Source organism: Mastigoproctus giganteus, chromosome 8, assembly GCF_048544385.1.
Source record: "Mastigoproctus giganteus isolate SK-2022 chromosome 8, ASM4854438v1, whole genome shotgun sequence".
Classification (NCBI taxonomy): Eukaryota; Metazoa; Arthropoda; class Arachnida; order Uropygi; family Thelyphonidae; genus Mastigoproctus; species Mastigoproctus giganteus.
The window spans coordinates 107,529,793-107,542,975 of NC_143582.1; the positions used below are offsets into that span (position 1 = coordinate 107,529,793).

A 13,183-nucleotide genomic window follows, 5' to 3' on the forward strand; every position below is an offset into this window, starting at 1 on the left:
TGGTCAGGCCACTCTTTGAGTACTGCATACAGGTCTGGAGGCCTCATTTCAAGAAGGATGTAGAGCTGCTGGAATGGGTACAGAGAAGGGCAACAAGATTAGTTAATGGAACAAAGGGGTGCTCTTACGAAGAAAGAGCTTAAGTTTTGCAAATTACAGTGTCTGGAGACTAGGCACCAGCGAGGTGATCTGATAGAGATGTATAGGGCCTTGAATGGTTTGAGCATGCTCAATGCTGATGGGATTCTTCCTCTTGCTCAGAATAATCACCTGAGAGGGCATAAATTCAAATTGAGGAAAGACAGATGTAGGATAGACATGTGGAAATTTGCATTAACCAGAGGGTGATTGGTTGGTGGAACAGTCTTCCATCCCTTGTCGTGGAAGTTGATAGCCTAAACAAGTTTAAGGCTCAGCTGGACAGATATTTCGATCGAACAGAGGGATGAAATGGAAGTGGTTTTTTTTTTTTTTTTTTTTTGGCTGATGCTGCATAAGCTTGCTTTCTTGCATCAAATGGTAATATCATGAATGATGTTACCATCCTGAACAAGGTAAAAGTTGGAAGTGATCACAGAATGATTCTTCAAACAGGCCTCTGAGGTTGGGTATATTCATACTGTAGATTTTAGTGTTTTGCACCAACCTTACGTAAAAATAAAAACATAAAGGAAACTGGACTTTTAATAACTGTGTTTATAATAAATTATAATAACCTGTATTTACAATAAATTTAACTTTACGATAAACTATACATATAAAATATTAAAATCTGCTACATTAAGAACAATAAAATGCAATAAAATATACTAAGTTAAAAGCGATAAAAAAACCATAGCTTTCAAAGGCTCCAGCCTTCTTCAGCGGTATTTTCTTATTCTGCAGTACATCTTTAAATATCAGCAGGTTCATGGTACTCATCACGTGTTTCATTCTCACGCATTCCGTTCTCTTGCGTTGTGGAACCGGAAGTGGCTCGAGCGGGAGTCATACGGAACCGTTCATCCCTTCTGAGGATAGTGGCCTCAAAGAGGGGATGAATCCGCGTACCTCTATCTCTATTAATGTTGATTGTAGAACAGATCCGCAAACTCTCGAGCCACTTACGGTCCCAGAACTTATGCGCCCGATCGGTGATGATAGCATCGTCCGGGGAGATCTGGTGCTGCTTCTCCCAAAAATGTTCGGCCACGGCGGATTTGCCATACTCCGCATTTCTTATTGCCTTAGTGTGTTCTCCCAGACGATCTTTGAGACGGCGTTTTGTTTCCCCTACATAACATTCCCCACAATCCGGGCATCTAATGCTATATACGACCCCACTTGTGTTCTCTTTTTGAATGGGGTCCTTAACCTGAGACACGATTGTGTGCAGCCTCCGCCCCGGAAGCTGCACACAACGTGTCTGGTACTTTCTTAGTATTCTAGCTATATGATCAGTCAGACCCGGATAATAGGGAATGTATGCAGTGGATGTTGGTGTAAAAGACTCGCCTCTCCTCTGATTTCCTTTAACATATTTATCTATAATCCTCTGGGGGTAACCACATTTTGCAAGATCCGTCGTGACCCGTTCATACTCTAACTTCCTATCATCGGAGGTACTACAATGTGATTTTGCTCTATCAACTAATGTTCTTATCACACTGTTCCTATGATGGTTGGTCTGAGCTGAACTGTAGTGCGAATACTGCCCTTTACACATGGATTTCCTGTATACCTTAGTCTTTAGCTGTCGGTCTTTCTGAATATAGTATTAAAGATAGTAAAGATTTTGTGCATTTTATTAGAAGCCAACGCATAGAAGAGAATGAAATCATGATATCTTTCGACGTGAAATCGCTATTTACATGTATTCCGATTGACCATGTGGTGTGGTGTGCACACATGGCATTACGGAGGGACACCACCCTAAATACTAGAACACAACTAGAGCTAGAGGATATTGGGAAAGGAATAGTTATGCCTCTCAAGCACCACTATGGTGTTTGACAATACTATGTATAAGCAGGTTAATGGTACAGCCATGGGCTCCCCCATTAGCGCAATTGTAGCTAATTTAGCTATGGAGGAGCTTGAGGCCAGAATATTTAATGGTAGTGTTCTCCCTATGCACCCCTGGAAAAGGTACGTAGATGATACGTTTTCTATCATTCGGAAGGGGAGTGAAGATCAGGTGTTGAACATCTTAAATGGCTTCTCCCCATTCATACAATTTACATCGGAGGCAGAAGAAGGAGGAGTTTTGCCGTTCCTAGATGTGTTGGTCTGTAGGGAAGACCGACAGCTAAAGACTAAGGTATACAGGAAATCCATGTGTAAAGGGCAGTATTCGCACTACAGTTCAGCTCAGACCAACCATCATAGGAACAGTGTGATAAGAACATTAGTTGATAGAGCAAAATCACATTGTAGTACCTCCGATGATAGGAAGTTAGAGTATGAACGGGTCACGACGGATCTTGCAAAATGTGGTTACCCCCAGAGGATTATAGATAAATATGTTAAAGGAAATCAGAGGAGAGGCGAGTCTTTTACACCAACATCCACTGCATACATTCCCTATTATCCGGGTCTGACTGATCATATAGCTAGAATACTAAGAAAGTACCAGACACGTTGTGTGCAGCTTCCGGGGCGGAGGCTGCACACAATCGTGTCTCAGGTTAAGGACCCCATTCAAAAAGAGAACACAAGTGGGGTCGTATATAGCATTAGATGCCCGGATTGTGGGGAATGTTATGTAGGGGAAACAAAACGCCGTCTCAAAGATCGTCTGGGGGAACACACTAAGGCAATAAGAAATGCGGAGTATGGCAAATCCGCCGTGGCCGAACATTTTTGGGAGAAGCAGCACCAGATCTCCCCGGACGATGCTATCATCACCGATCGGGCGCATAAGTTCTGGGACCGTAAGTGGCTCGAGAGTTTGCGGATCTGTTCTACAATCAACATTAATAGAGATAGAGGTACGCGGATTCATCCCCTCTTTGAGGCCACTATCCTCAGAAGGGATGAACGGTTCCGTATGACTCCCGCTCGAGCCACTTCCGGTTCCACAACGCAAGAGAACGGAATGCGTGAGAATGAAACACGTGATGAGTACCATGAACCTGCTGATATTTAAAGATGTACTGCAGAATAAGAAAATACCGCTGAAGAAGGCTGGAGCCTTTAAAAGCTATGGTTTTTTATCGCTTTTAACTTAGTATATTTTAATGCATTTTATTGTTCTTAATGTAGCAGATTTTAATATTTTATATGTATAGTTTATCGTAAAGTTAAATTTAATGTAAATACAGGTTATTATAATTTATTATAAACACAGTTATTACAAGTCCAGTTTCCTTTGTGTTTTTATTTTTACGTAAGGTTGGTGCAAAACACTAAAATCTACAGTATGATCACAGAATGGTAAGATGCACACTTGATATAGATGTAAGAAAAGAAAGGAAAAAAACTGACTCGAGTAAATAATATGAAGGTCTTTGTGATAACAGAAGAGGAGAAAAAGCAATATGTGGAACTTAAGAACAAGTTTGAGCTTCTGCAGACTGCTCAGGACCAAGATATCGACAAGGAATATTACAACTTTCTGAAGGTGATAAAGCCCAAGAAACCTATAGGTAAAAATAAATCGAAAGAAGAAAAAATTAGTCGAGAAACACTTGTCATGACGAACCAAAGACGGCAAATGAAGAGCAAGATAAACACTGATAAGGAGAAAATTGAGTATACTGAGTTATGCAAAGCCATTAGAAAGAGACTCAGAGAGGACATAAGAAGATTTAACACAAGAAAAGTGAAACAAGCATTAAGGGGAAACAAAAGACTTAAATCAGCAGAAAGACAAATAATACTGAAACTGAAGAACAGCAATGGTGTACTTATAAACAGCAGAGAAGGCATAATTCAAATAGCAGAAGACTACTATAGAAAATTATACAAGGAGCGAGGGGATGATGCCAGCAGTGGGGAAGATGGATCGCAAATTAGTAACACATACTACATACCCGATATCCTTCCTGATGAGGTAGAACATGCGTTGAAGAAAATGAAGAATCAGAAAGCCCCGGGGGAAGTTAAAGTTACTGTAGAGTTGTTAAAATTGGGCAAGACTCTTCAGAAAATGCCTAAGGAGTGGAATAATGCAATGATAGTTCTGCTGCATAAGAAAGGAGATAAATCAGAAATTGGAAATTATAGACCAATTAGCTTGTTATCCCACATCTAAAAGTTGTTTACAAGGGTCATTACTAACAGATTAGAAAGAATACTTGATGAGAATCAACCGAAAGAGCAAGCTGGCTTCAAAACAGGATTCTCAACTATGGATCACCTTCATGTAATATCACAGCTAATGGAGAAAGCAAATGAATATAAAACACCATTATGCCTGGCATTTGTGGATTATGAAAAGGCATTTGACTCCATACAGCATAAGGCAATGCTTTGGGCACTGGAAAGACAAGGCATAGATACACCACACATTATGATTTTGAAGAAAATATATGAGAATGCTACTTCTTTTATTAGACTAGACAGACAGTAGCAAGTTTAAAATTGGGAAAGGAGTTCGACAAGGAGACACAATATCTCCAAAATTGTTTACTGCTGCCCTTGAGGAAGCATTCAGAAGATTAGACTGGTTGCAGAAAGGAGTCAATGTAAATGGGGAGTACCTAAACCATTCACGATTTGCAAATGACATTTTGTTCATAAGCCATGATCCCAAAGAATTAGAGGAAAATCTTAATCGGTTATGCAGAGTTGGTAAGGATTTTGGACTAAGTTGAATATCGTTTGAATTTCGGTTGATGAGAATGAAATGAAACACATGGAAACGGAGCATGTGCAGGTACCATAGTATGCCCTGGGTCTGCTGGGCTTAGTACTTTATAATAAATTGTTAATGCAGCACTACTTATGTTGAGAAAGGCAGCAGATGCTGCTGAAAGCTTCAGTTTTACAGTAGTACAGGTTTAACGCTTTTAATGTATAATATTTTTATTTTTAATATATTCGTATGATTTATTGTATTTTTATTGTATGTTTATAAAGTTATAATTCGTCAGAGTTGGAGGCATCAAATATGGATATATTTCCTGACCACAGATGTCTTTTTAGTGTAAAGATGAATATGGCTAAAACAAAAGTAATGATGAACAAGTATGCCACAGAAAGGGATTATGATTGCAGGAGCAGTAATTGAAAAGATGGAGTCATATACTTATCTGGGACAAGTCATTAGCTGTAATAATGATAAACAGATGGAAGTCAAGAGAAGAATAAATTTTGGATGGATAGCATTCAGGAAATATAGTCACACACTGAGGAGTAATATCCCAATTTGTCTGAAACGTAAAATAATGAACCAATGTATACTACCCACCATGACTTATGGAAGTGAAACTTGGGCACTCACCAAAAGAATGGAACGAATTATATTGAGAATCAGACTGTTAGGTTAGATAAGAAGAGAAACACATGGATTAGGCAGTAAACTCAAGTAAAAGACATTCTTATCAAAACTAAAATGGTACCTAAGAGGAGCTAGAAGAAAACCTGGAAGACAACGTTGGAGATGGACAGATGAAATTCATGAGTTTGTGGGTAACAAATGGATGGCCATTGCACAAAACAGAAGGAACTGGAAAGTTGATGGAGAGGCCTTCAATCCTGCAGTGGATTGAAAATGGCTGATGATGATGAATCTTTGTCCCATTGGAGAATTACCAGAATTTGGAACCAGAGTGGTGATTTAATAGTGCAAAGGCTACTATAGCCAAATTGCATCTGGAAATACCAGAGATCAGCATTAAAGGAATTGGTGTTGGATATGTGAAGAGCATGGCATGGTTTCTCCAACTGGAAAGTGGAATTGTGTGTGCAAATAGCAAAATTATGGATAGGATTTCTAGTTGGTGGAAGGTGGTCATCAATTTAATAAAAAGGAAGAAAACTAATCTTTCAGGGAATGCAAGCATTAGTGGAGAAATCAGAACATAGACTGCCATCTACCCTCAGCTGCAGTGAAAAAACTGGATATCTACCAATCACAGTGAGCACCGACAGAAACCTGGATACCCAGTTGCAAGAAAGTCAGCAATCTATAAGATGTAGCTTGTTTAGACCTTTATGCCAAAAATTATCAAAAGCCTTAAAAATGTCAACAGCAACTACTTGAGTTTCACCAAATTTTTTCATTGAATCTGTCCAAAGATTGATAAACCAACATATCACCAAGATTGACACTGACAGGATCCATATTGGTGATCATTAATCAGGTGGAAGGTTTTGAGATAGCTGGCAGTTGACAGAGTCTACAGCTGAGGAATGAGAGTAGAGCTACGTGCAATGGGACAATAATTGGATGGGATGGATTTGTTGCCCTTTTTAAGAAATAGATGAATATGAGCAAAATTTACAACAAATCTGGAAAGCAGCTGAGTTAAAATGGATGGATGGATCAGCATCTCTGCGGCACTCTTTCAACATCTTGTTGAGTCCATACTATAATGAACCTAGGCTGTTCTGTGGACTAAGAGGGACCTACTAGCTATTAAGTGTATCTAATAAAATGGCCCCTTGAATGTATTTTTATTAGGATCTCTACTTCAAGTTTAATCTCATTTATTTTTAAGAGAATATCTAATGATTGTTTGGACAGTAATGGACATGTAACGAGAAGGTTTTTTTTTTAAGAACTGGTACCAGGACATCAATTCATTTGCCTTCCACACCTATGTACATTTTTGTCTGTTCAAGTGTCTGTATAACTCACAATCCAATTGGCATATTTCGCAAACTGAAAAAACACCAGAATAATAGGGGAAAATTCTTAGTCCTTCCACCTGAAATTAGTAAATCCAGCTCCAATTCTCTAGACCTTTAACCTGGCAATGGTAGCAACCCCATCTGTAGAAAAAATTGGTAGTGCAACAACATTAGCACTTGTCCAGTACCATGCCATTTCTGAAGCAAAATCCATATACAGTAATTGCAAGAATGATAGTGGAGCGGCACCTGGTGGGTTCTCACACCCAATTTCTATGTGAAAACCATAAGAAAATCACTTTTTATGAAATTATTGCAGTAAAAATCTCAGATTCTTAATCACCGATTAACAGTTAATGTGGGAATATTAGTATCAACAGACACCTGTCAGGTGGCCAGCCACTAGTGTCAGGTTAATAATTCTTGCAGTCACCAATGTAATTCAAACCCAGCCTTTTCCAAAGGACAGTAGACTATTTTTTCGGATAGATGGTAAAAAACAAATCCCGGATAATCAATTTCCCGGTTAATTCAAAAATACAGGAGTCCTCGACATACGTAAGAGATACGTTCCAGGACTTCTTACTTCATCAAGTTTTACACAATTCGGGAATGACTAGTAACATATTGCTACTATATTATTATTGACAAATCTGAATTCAGCGTGATACTTGTTAATGTTTGATCATTTTCATACATCCTTATTAGTAATTTTCTGATCCAAATCGATCACTTTCCTTTTGTTGGTAGATTTACTAGTAGCGCTATCACTTATTCTCTCATCGGCACGATGATAACAGTCAAAATGAAATTTTCTGTAAAGAACCTCACAGGGTTAAGGTGAAAACTCACTATTATCACCCTGCACAAGCCCACATTTTACTAATACAAATTTCTGGAGGTTAACAATTTGCACTTTCCGTTTTATTGGGCATTTCTGTTAGCGCAATCTATTATAAACAGGTAGTAAACTCGATCTTATTACATTTGCGATAATACCAATAGCTGGAATTCTGTGGGTTTTTACGTTATTATGGTGAAGTGTGTGTCCCCTTCACTGAAATCTTGTCATATAAAAAAAAAAAAAAAAAAAAAAAACCCATAAATAATTGTAAGAATCTTCTCTTTTTTTTCCTATTTTTTTTGCTTGTTACTCCGAACTCACTTGTGCAATTTGTGCATGCCGTGTTCGTCGTTATTGATTGCTTATTATTATTATTATTACTTGTTGTTTTAAATTTTACAATCCTAAAAAAAAAAAAAAAAAAAATTGAGTGAAAACAAATTTACGTAAATCCGTAGTTGCGTAAGTCGGGGACTTACTGTATCATAAAATGTTCAGCAACCTACATAAAAAATTGGCAATAGATAAAAAACTTACCACATACTACTCGTGTGTCCAATACAATGCCTCCTTTTATTTTTTACAATGTCGCGTATGGTTTGGTCACCAACATTATAGTGGTTCATTAGAGATTTAACAGATGCACCGTTTTCACACTTTTGAATAATTTCAAGTCTTTGTTTAACTGAAAGCGCAACTCTTGCATTCACCCATCATTTTCACGATTTCTAAACAAAAAAAAAAAAATATATATATATATATATATATATATATTTACTATAAAAAAAATTGACATCCCTGACATAAATATCGAAACAAAATTTGTCCTTTTGTGGCGTGACGGACCACAACAATCGATGCAACGCACTAAAACAAACTAAACATTTGTTCTCTCTCTCTCTCTCTCTCTCTCTCTCTCTCTCTCTCTCTCTCTCTCTCTCTCTCTCTCTCTCTCTTAATTTGGAGTCTTTGAAGTATCCCGGTTAATCCAATCCCGGGAAATCGAGAGTCTGCTATAAATGGCAAAACCATCATACTATACTATCATTTTTTTTTTTTTTTTTTTTTTTTATGAAAACCCCAAACACGAAAGGTATCAAACCTATAGCACTTAGTACCGTGCATGGGTTGAACGAGAAGTGTGGGGGGAGGGGGATGCCGGAAACTTTTCTAGAGACTACACATGGGTTTCACCACTTCAAGCCTCCAATAAGCAAAGTGGTGGTATTTCGCCGGTTGATGAAAGTCATCTACCATCATGGGTGATCTTAAAAAAAAAAAAAAAGGTAAGGCTTAAAATCAGATATTTACTAAAAATCTCAGGAAATTTATTCAAACAAATCAGTTAAGGAAAACTTACCACAAGCAACCTTAGCATTGGGATCTTGAGTGAGATGTGCATCCAAAATTGCATCACTTATTTGATCACAGATTTTATCTGAAATAGGAAATTATTAAATATTATCAAAAATTTATTTAAAGAAATTAAACAATATGAGCAATAATAACATGGTAATAGTGGCCTCCCACCTTGTACATCTTGTTTTCAAATGATTGTACTCGTCATAACCTGACAGTGGTACCACAGCTATTGTAACAAAAGTGGTTAAAATATAATTTGAGAAGGATTATCTATGGATTAATTTTTCAAATTAATCACTCCTTTTGATAATGCAAAATTAATGCCTATGTTAGTATTATAGTATTAGCAACGGCCACATGGTGCAAGGAAGCCTATGGCTTATGCCGCACCAGCCGAAAAAAATAACAAAAAAATAAATAATAAAATAAAATAATAAGAGAAAAGGAAATAGACAGCCTATGTGTTTCCCTCCACTCATAGGCAATTATCCAACTAATTATTCAGTAATTTAAACTCATTGGCTAAAATAAAACTTCCTGCAATCCAGTCTAAACATTCCCCCTCTATAACTTTAAATTATGGCCCCTTGTTCTAGAATCAATTATAACCGTGAAAATTTTGTCCTCATTCATTTTGCTTATGCCTCTCAGAGCCTTAAACATCTCAATCAAATTTCATCTAAGGTGCTTAGTTTCCAAGCTCTGCAACCCACATTTTCGAAGTCTTTCCTCATATGGACACCCTTTTGCCGGTCTCACCAAGTGAGTTACCCGTCTTTGCACCCTTTCAAGAAGCACAATGTCTTTCTTTAGATGTGGTCTCCATATACGAACACAGTATTCCAAGTGTGGTCTAACAATAGCCTTATATAATGGGATTATGACATCCTATCTCTACATGCAATTGTTCGATAAATCATTGATAGGACACCATTGGCCTTCCTTGCAACCAGTCTAAAATGCTCGGAGAGCTTCGTGTATGACTGTATCGTAATACCAAAGTCCAATTCCTCTACTACCGGCTTTAGTTCAACTCTGCCAAGTGTATAAGTTAATTTGGGATTACTGTTCCCCAGGTGCAAAACTGGATTAAAACATAACTGCCATTTTTCTGACCATTCCTGAAGTCCATCTAGGTCACTCTGAAGAAGCAGCGGTCATTAATTACTCTACCAATATTTATATCATCTGCAAATTTTGACATCACACCCTCTATCCCTTCATCAAAGTCATTTATGAAATTCAAAAACAACAGTGGTGCTAATCCTTGGGGAACCCTACTTCTTACATCAACCCAATTTGAGGAATAACCATTTATCACAACCCTCTGCCTCCTGCCCTGAAGCCATCCTGCTATCTGTCTAAGGATTTTCCCTGTGATTCTAACCTGTTCCAGCTTATAAAGTAACCGCTCATGTGGGACTGAGTCAAATTCATTGCTGAAATCCAAATAAACAATGTTGAAATTATTCCAAGTCCAGCTCTTAAGTGATCCTGTCAAAATAGCTGACCAATTAGTTAAACATGATCTTCCCTTTAGAAACCATGCGGAGTATCCTTTAGAATTTCATTTCTATCTAAATGATCCTGAATTCCACCCTTGATCATTGTCTCCATGATTTTCTCTACTACCGAAGTTAGACTAATCGGCCAGTAATTTTCCAATTCACTCTTAGAACCGCCCTTAAGTATTGGCACTTTTCCAATCCAACGGAATCATTTCAGAGTCCAGTGATGCTCTTATGTCCTCTTTATGTTCTGTATGGTCTAATGATTGGACCCTAGAACACAGTCTTTGTAACAAGTTTAGAAATTAGATCCAAAGTATGTAAAAATTAAAATGTTGCATTATCCAAATGGTAAAAAAACATTAATTTCAAAAATGAATCAATAAAATTAGATGCACCACTGCTTGACTTTTTTTTTTTTTCTGAAAAATGTTGTAAGTTAACTTTAATTCTGCTTGAAGTATATCGGTGCATGACCTGTAATGAATGTCCTGCATTAACACAGAGCATTCAGCTTATACTAATCAAAGAAAATGTTAAAATCCAGATAACATTTTTTTAATTACTTTTATGACGTCCTGAACACACATATACTAATTTTCAAATGTTATTTCAGTAATTTTGTGAATTTAATTCTTAACTTTTCTACAGTATCTGATAAGTTAAACAGTGAAATTATTTCAGATAAATTAAATACAGTAACTTAGGTAGCATATTTCAACTTCACTAGTGGATAAAGTCTTAGTTACAGTTTCATTTTTGTAATACTTTTGCTAATTTAAATTCTCTAATACAGTTAGTCCCAACTTCCATTCCCAAGTCATGTAAATTCAGACTTGTGTCATTTTTTTTTGGTAAAATCGTAAAGATACTTTCTGTAAAATTTTTAAGAGTGAAGTCGAATGAAGGAATAATAAGTTTTTATTTTCGTTCCCATAAAAACTATGTTGGATAATAACCTGTGGCATAACTAGAATCTAGTTAATAAATTTAATTTTCTGCTTTAAAAATTCTGAAGAAATATTCAACATGTTTTAGACAGGTGAACTACGTTGAAGCACTTCAGAGAAACCTCCGCAATATTTAAGCCACGTGGACTGTGTCCCATTGGCTATTTCTTTGGAGAATTATACTCTAGATCTTTAACATCTTTGATGGAATACACAACATTTCGTGAGCCTGGAATGATATGACAACTTGTATGAGCGGAGTTTGGAAAAATATTCTAAAAAATTCCGAGCTTAACAATGAAGGCTTCAACAAAGATGAGCTAATGTCTTCTGTTACCAAAGAAATTGTAAACTTAGCCCAGAAGTTCTGGGCTCTGTTTAGCCCAGAAGTTCTCCTGGAGAACAAAGGTTTAGACGAGCTTGTGGATGAACGAGTGAAGATTTAAAAACAGAAGACCTATTCCAGTTGAATGCGCAAATTTTTTGAGGAGCAAGGGAGAGCCAAATCCGTTGAGGAACCGGAGCAACCCAAGAAGCAGTTAAAATTAAAGGAAATGGCAGAAGCATTTTGTAAAATTCAGGAAGGCCTATGTTTGATGGAATGGATGAAAACACTGAAAGTTTCTTGAAAACAGAAAGAAAAGTTCAAGATTGCTTATCGCAAAATTTATAAAGAGAGAAAAAAAAAAAAAAAAAAAAAAGCATACGAAACAGATGAAGTTATTATAACTACTTTTCTTCATTCTTCTGAGAATATTATGTGGTTTTTGTAATTTTGACATATCAGTGATATAGTAGCAATATTTTATTAGTCATTCCCAAGTTATGTAAAAATTGACTTACATAAGAAGTCTTGGAACATACCTCTTATGTATGTCGGGGACAGATTGTATATTGTAAATTTGAATTTTGTAACCTTTAAGTTAAAATTTCACCTAAATAATGGATGTTATAGGATCCAATTTCAATACACTGTACAAGGATATCATGACTCACAAGAAAATGCCTGCAGGCATTTCCAGAATGGGTCTTCAATTTTGTCGCTTTTACAGCCTGTGGAATGTATTCTAAGGTCTGTATAGTAGAGAAACCAAGCTACACTGACAATTCTTTTCTTTGCAACTGATGTAAGGAGTGTAAAAATCTCAAATTAAAACTTGGTGCAGTACTAAAAGAAGTTGAGTCAGCGAAGAAATGGTGCTTGCCTTAGAAATAAATGCAATTGGGAGGTTGTTAGTAGTAATAATGGCAACTAATAGAAATAAACTATCTGCAAAAAGATTTAAACCTCCCAAACACATTCCTGTTCATTTCACAATTATGTGGCTTCAGCTCCATTTTTAATGATGTCCATTTCCACCTACAGTCTGCCAAACACCCCAGATACTTTTTTTGATAGAATTGCAATTATCGGTTGACTCATCTCAGTTATCCTAATTATTCACTGTATGATTCTTTTTGCTTCAAAAGGTGGGTACTTGTGCATATGCCAGATCTGATATTCACTATCAGAGATTTAGTAATTTGGAATCTCCCCTTTTCAATGTTCTCTGTCTTAAAATCTCTTCACAACACTGTCTTATTCATCTGTTGCCTCTCTAGTTCTCCCAACTCCACTAATCACTTGGAACTCTTTTCCACTCTTTGAAGCTTGACTTTCCCCAGCCCAACTTTCCTAACAGTGATGTAATTTTCCTTTGTGATTTTAACGTTCAACTCCAGCTGGCTTCCATTTTCTAGTC

The 13,183-nt window shown here is 36.9% G+C and overlaps 1 protein-coding gene across 1 annotated transcript in view; it reads right to left on the minus strand.

The window, feature by feature from the left end:
* LOC150081755 (S-adenosylmethionine synthase-like) overlaps positions 1-13,183 on the minus strand; it is a 395,138-nt gene that overhangs the window by 356,921 nt on the left and 25,034 nt on the right. Inside the window, 1 exon segment of the mRNA XM_090378855.1 lies at positions 8,982-9,059. Within this exon segment, the coding sequence (XP_090234981.1) occupies positions 8,982-9,059 (78 nt within the window).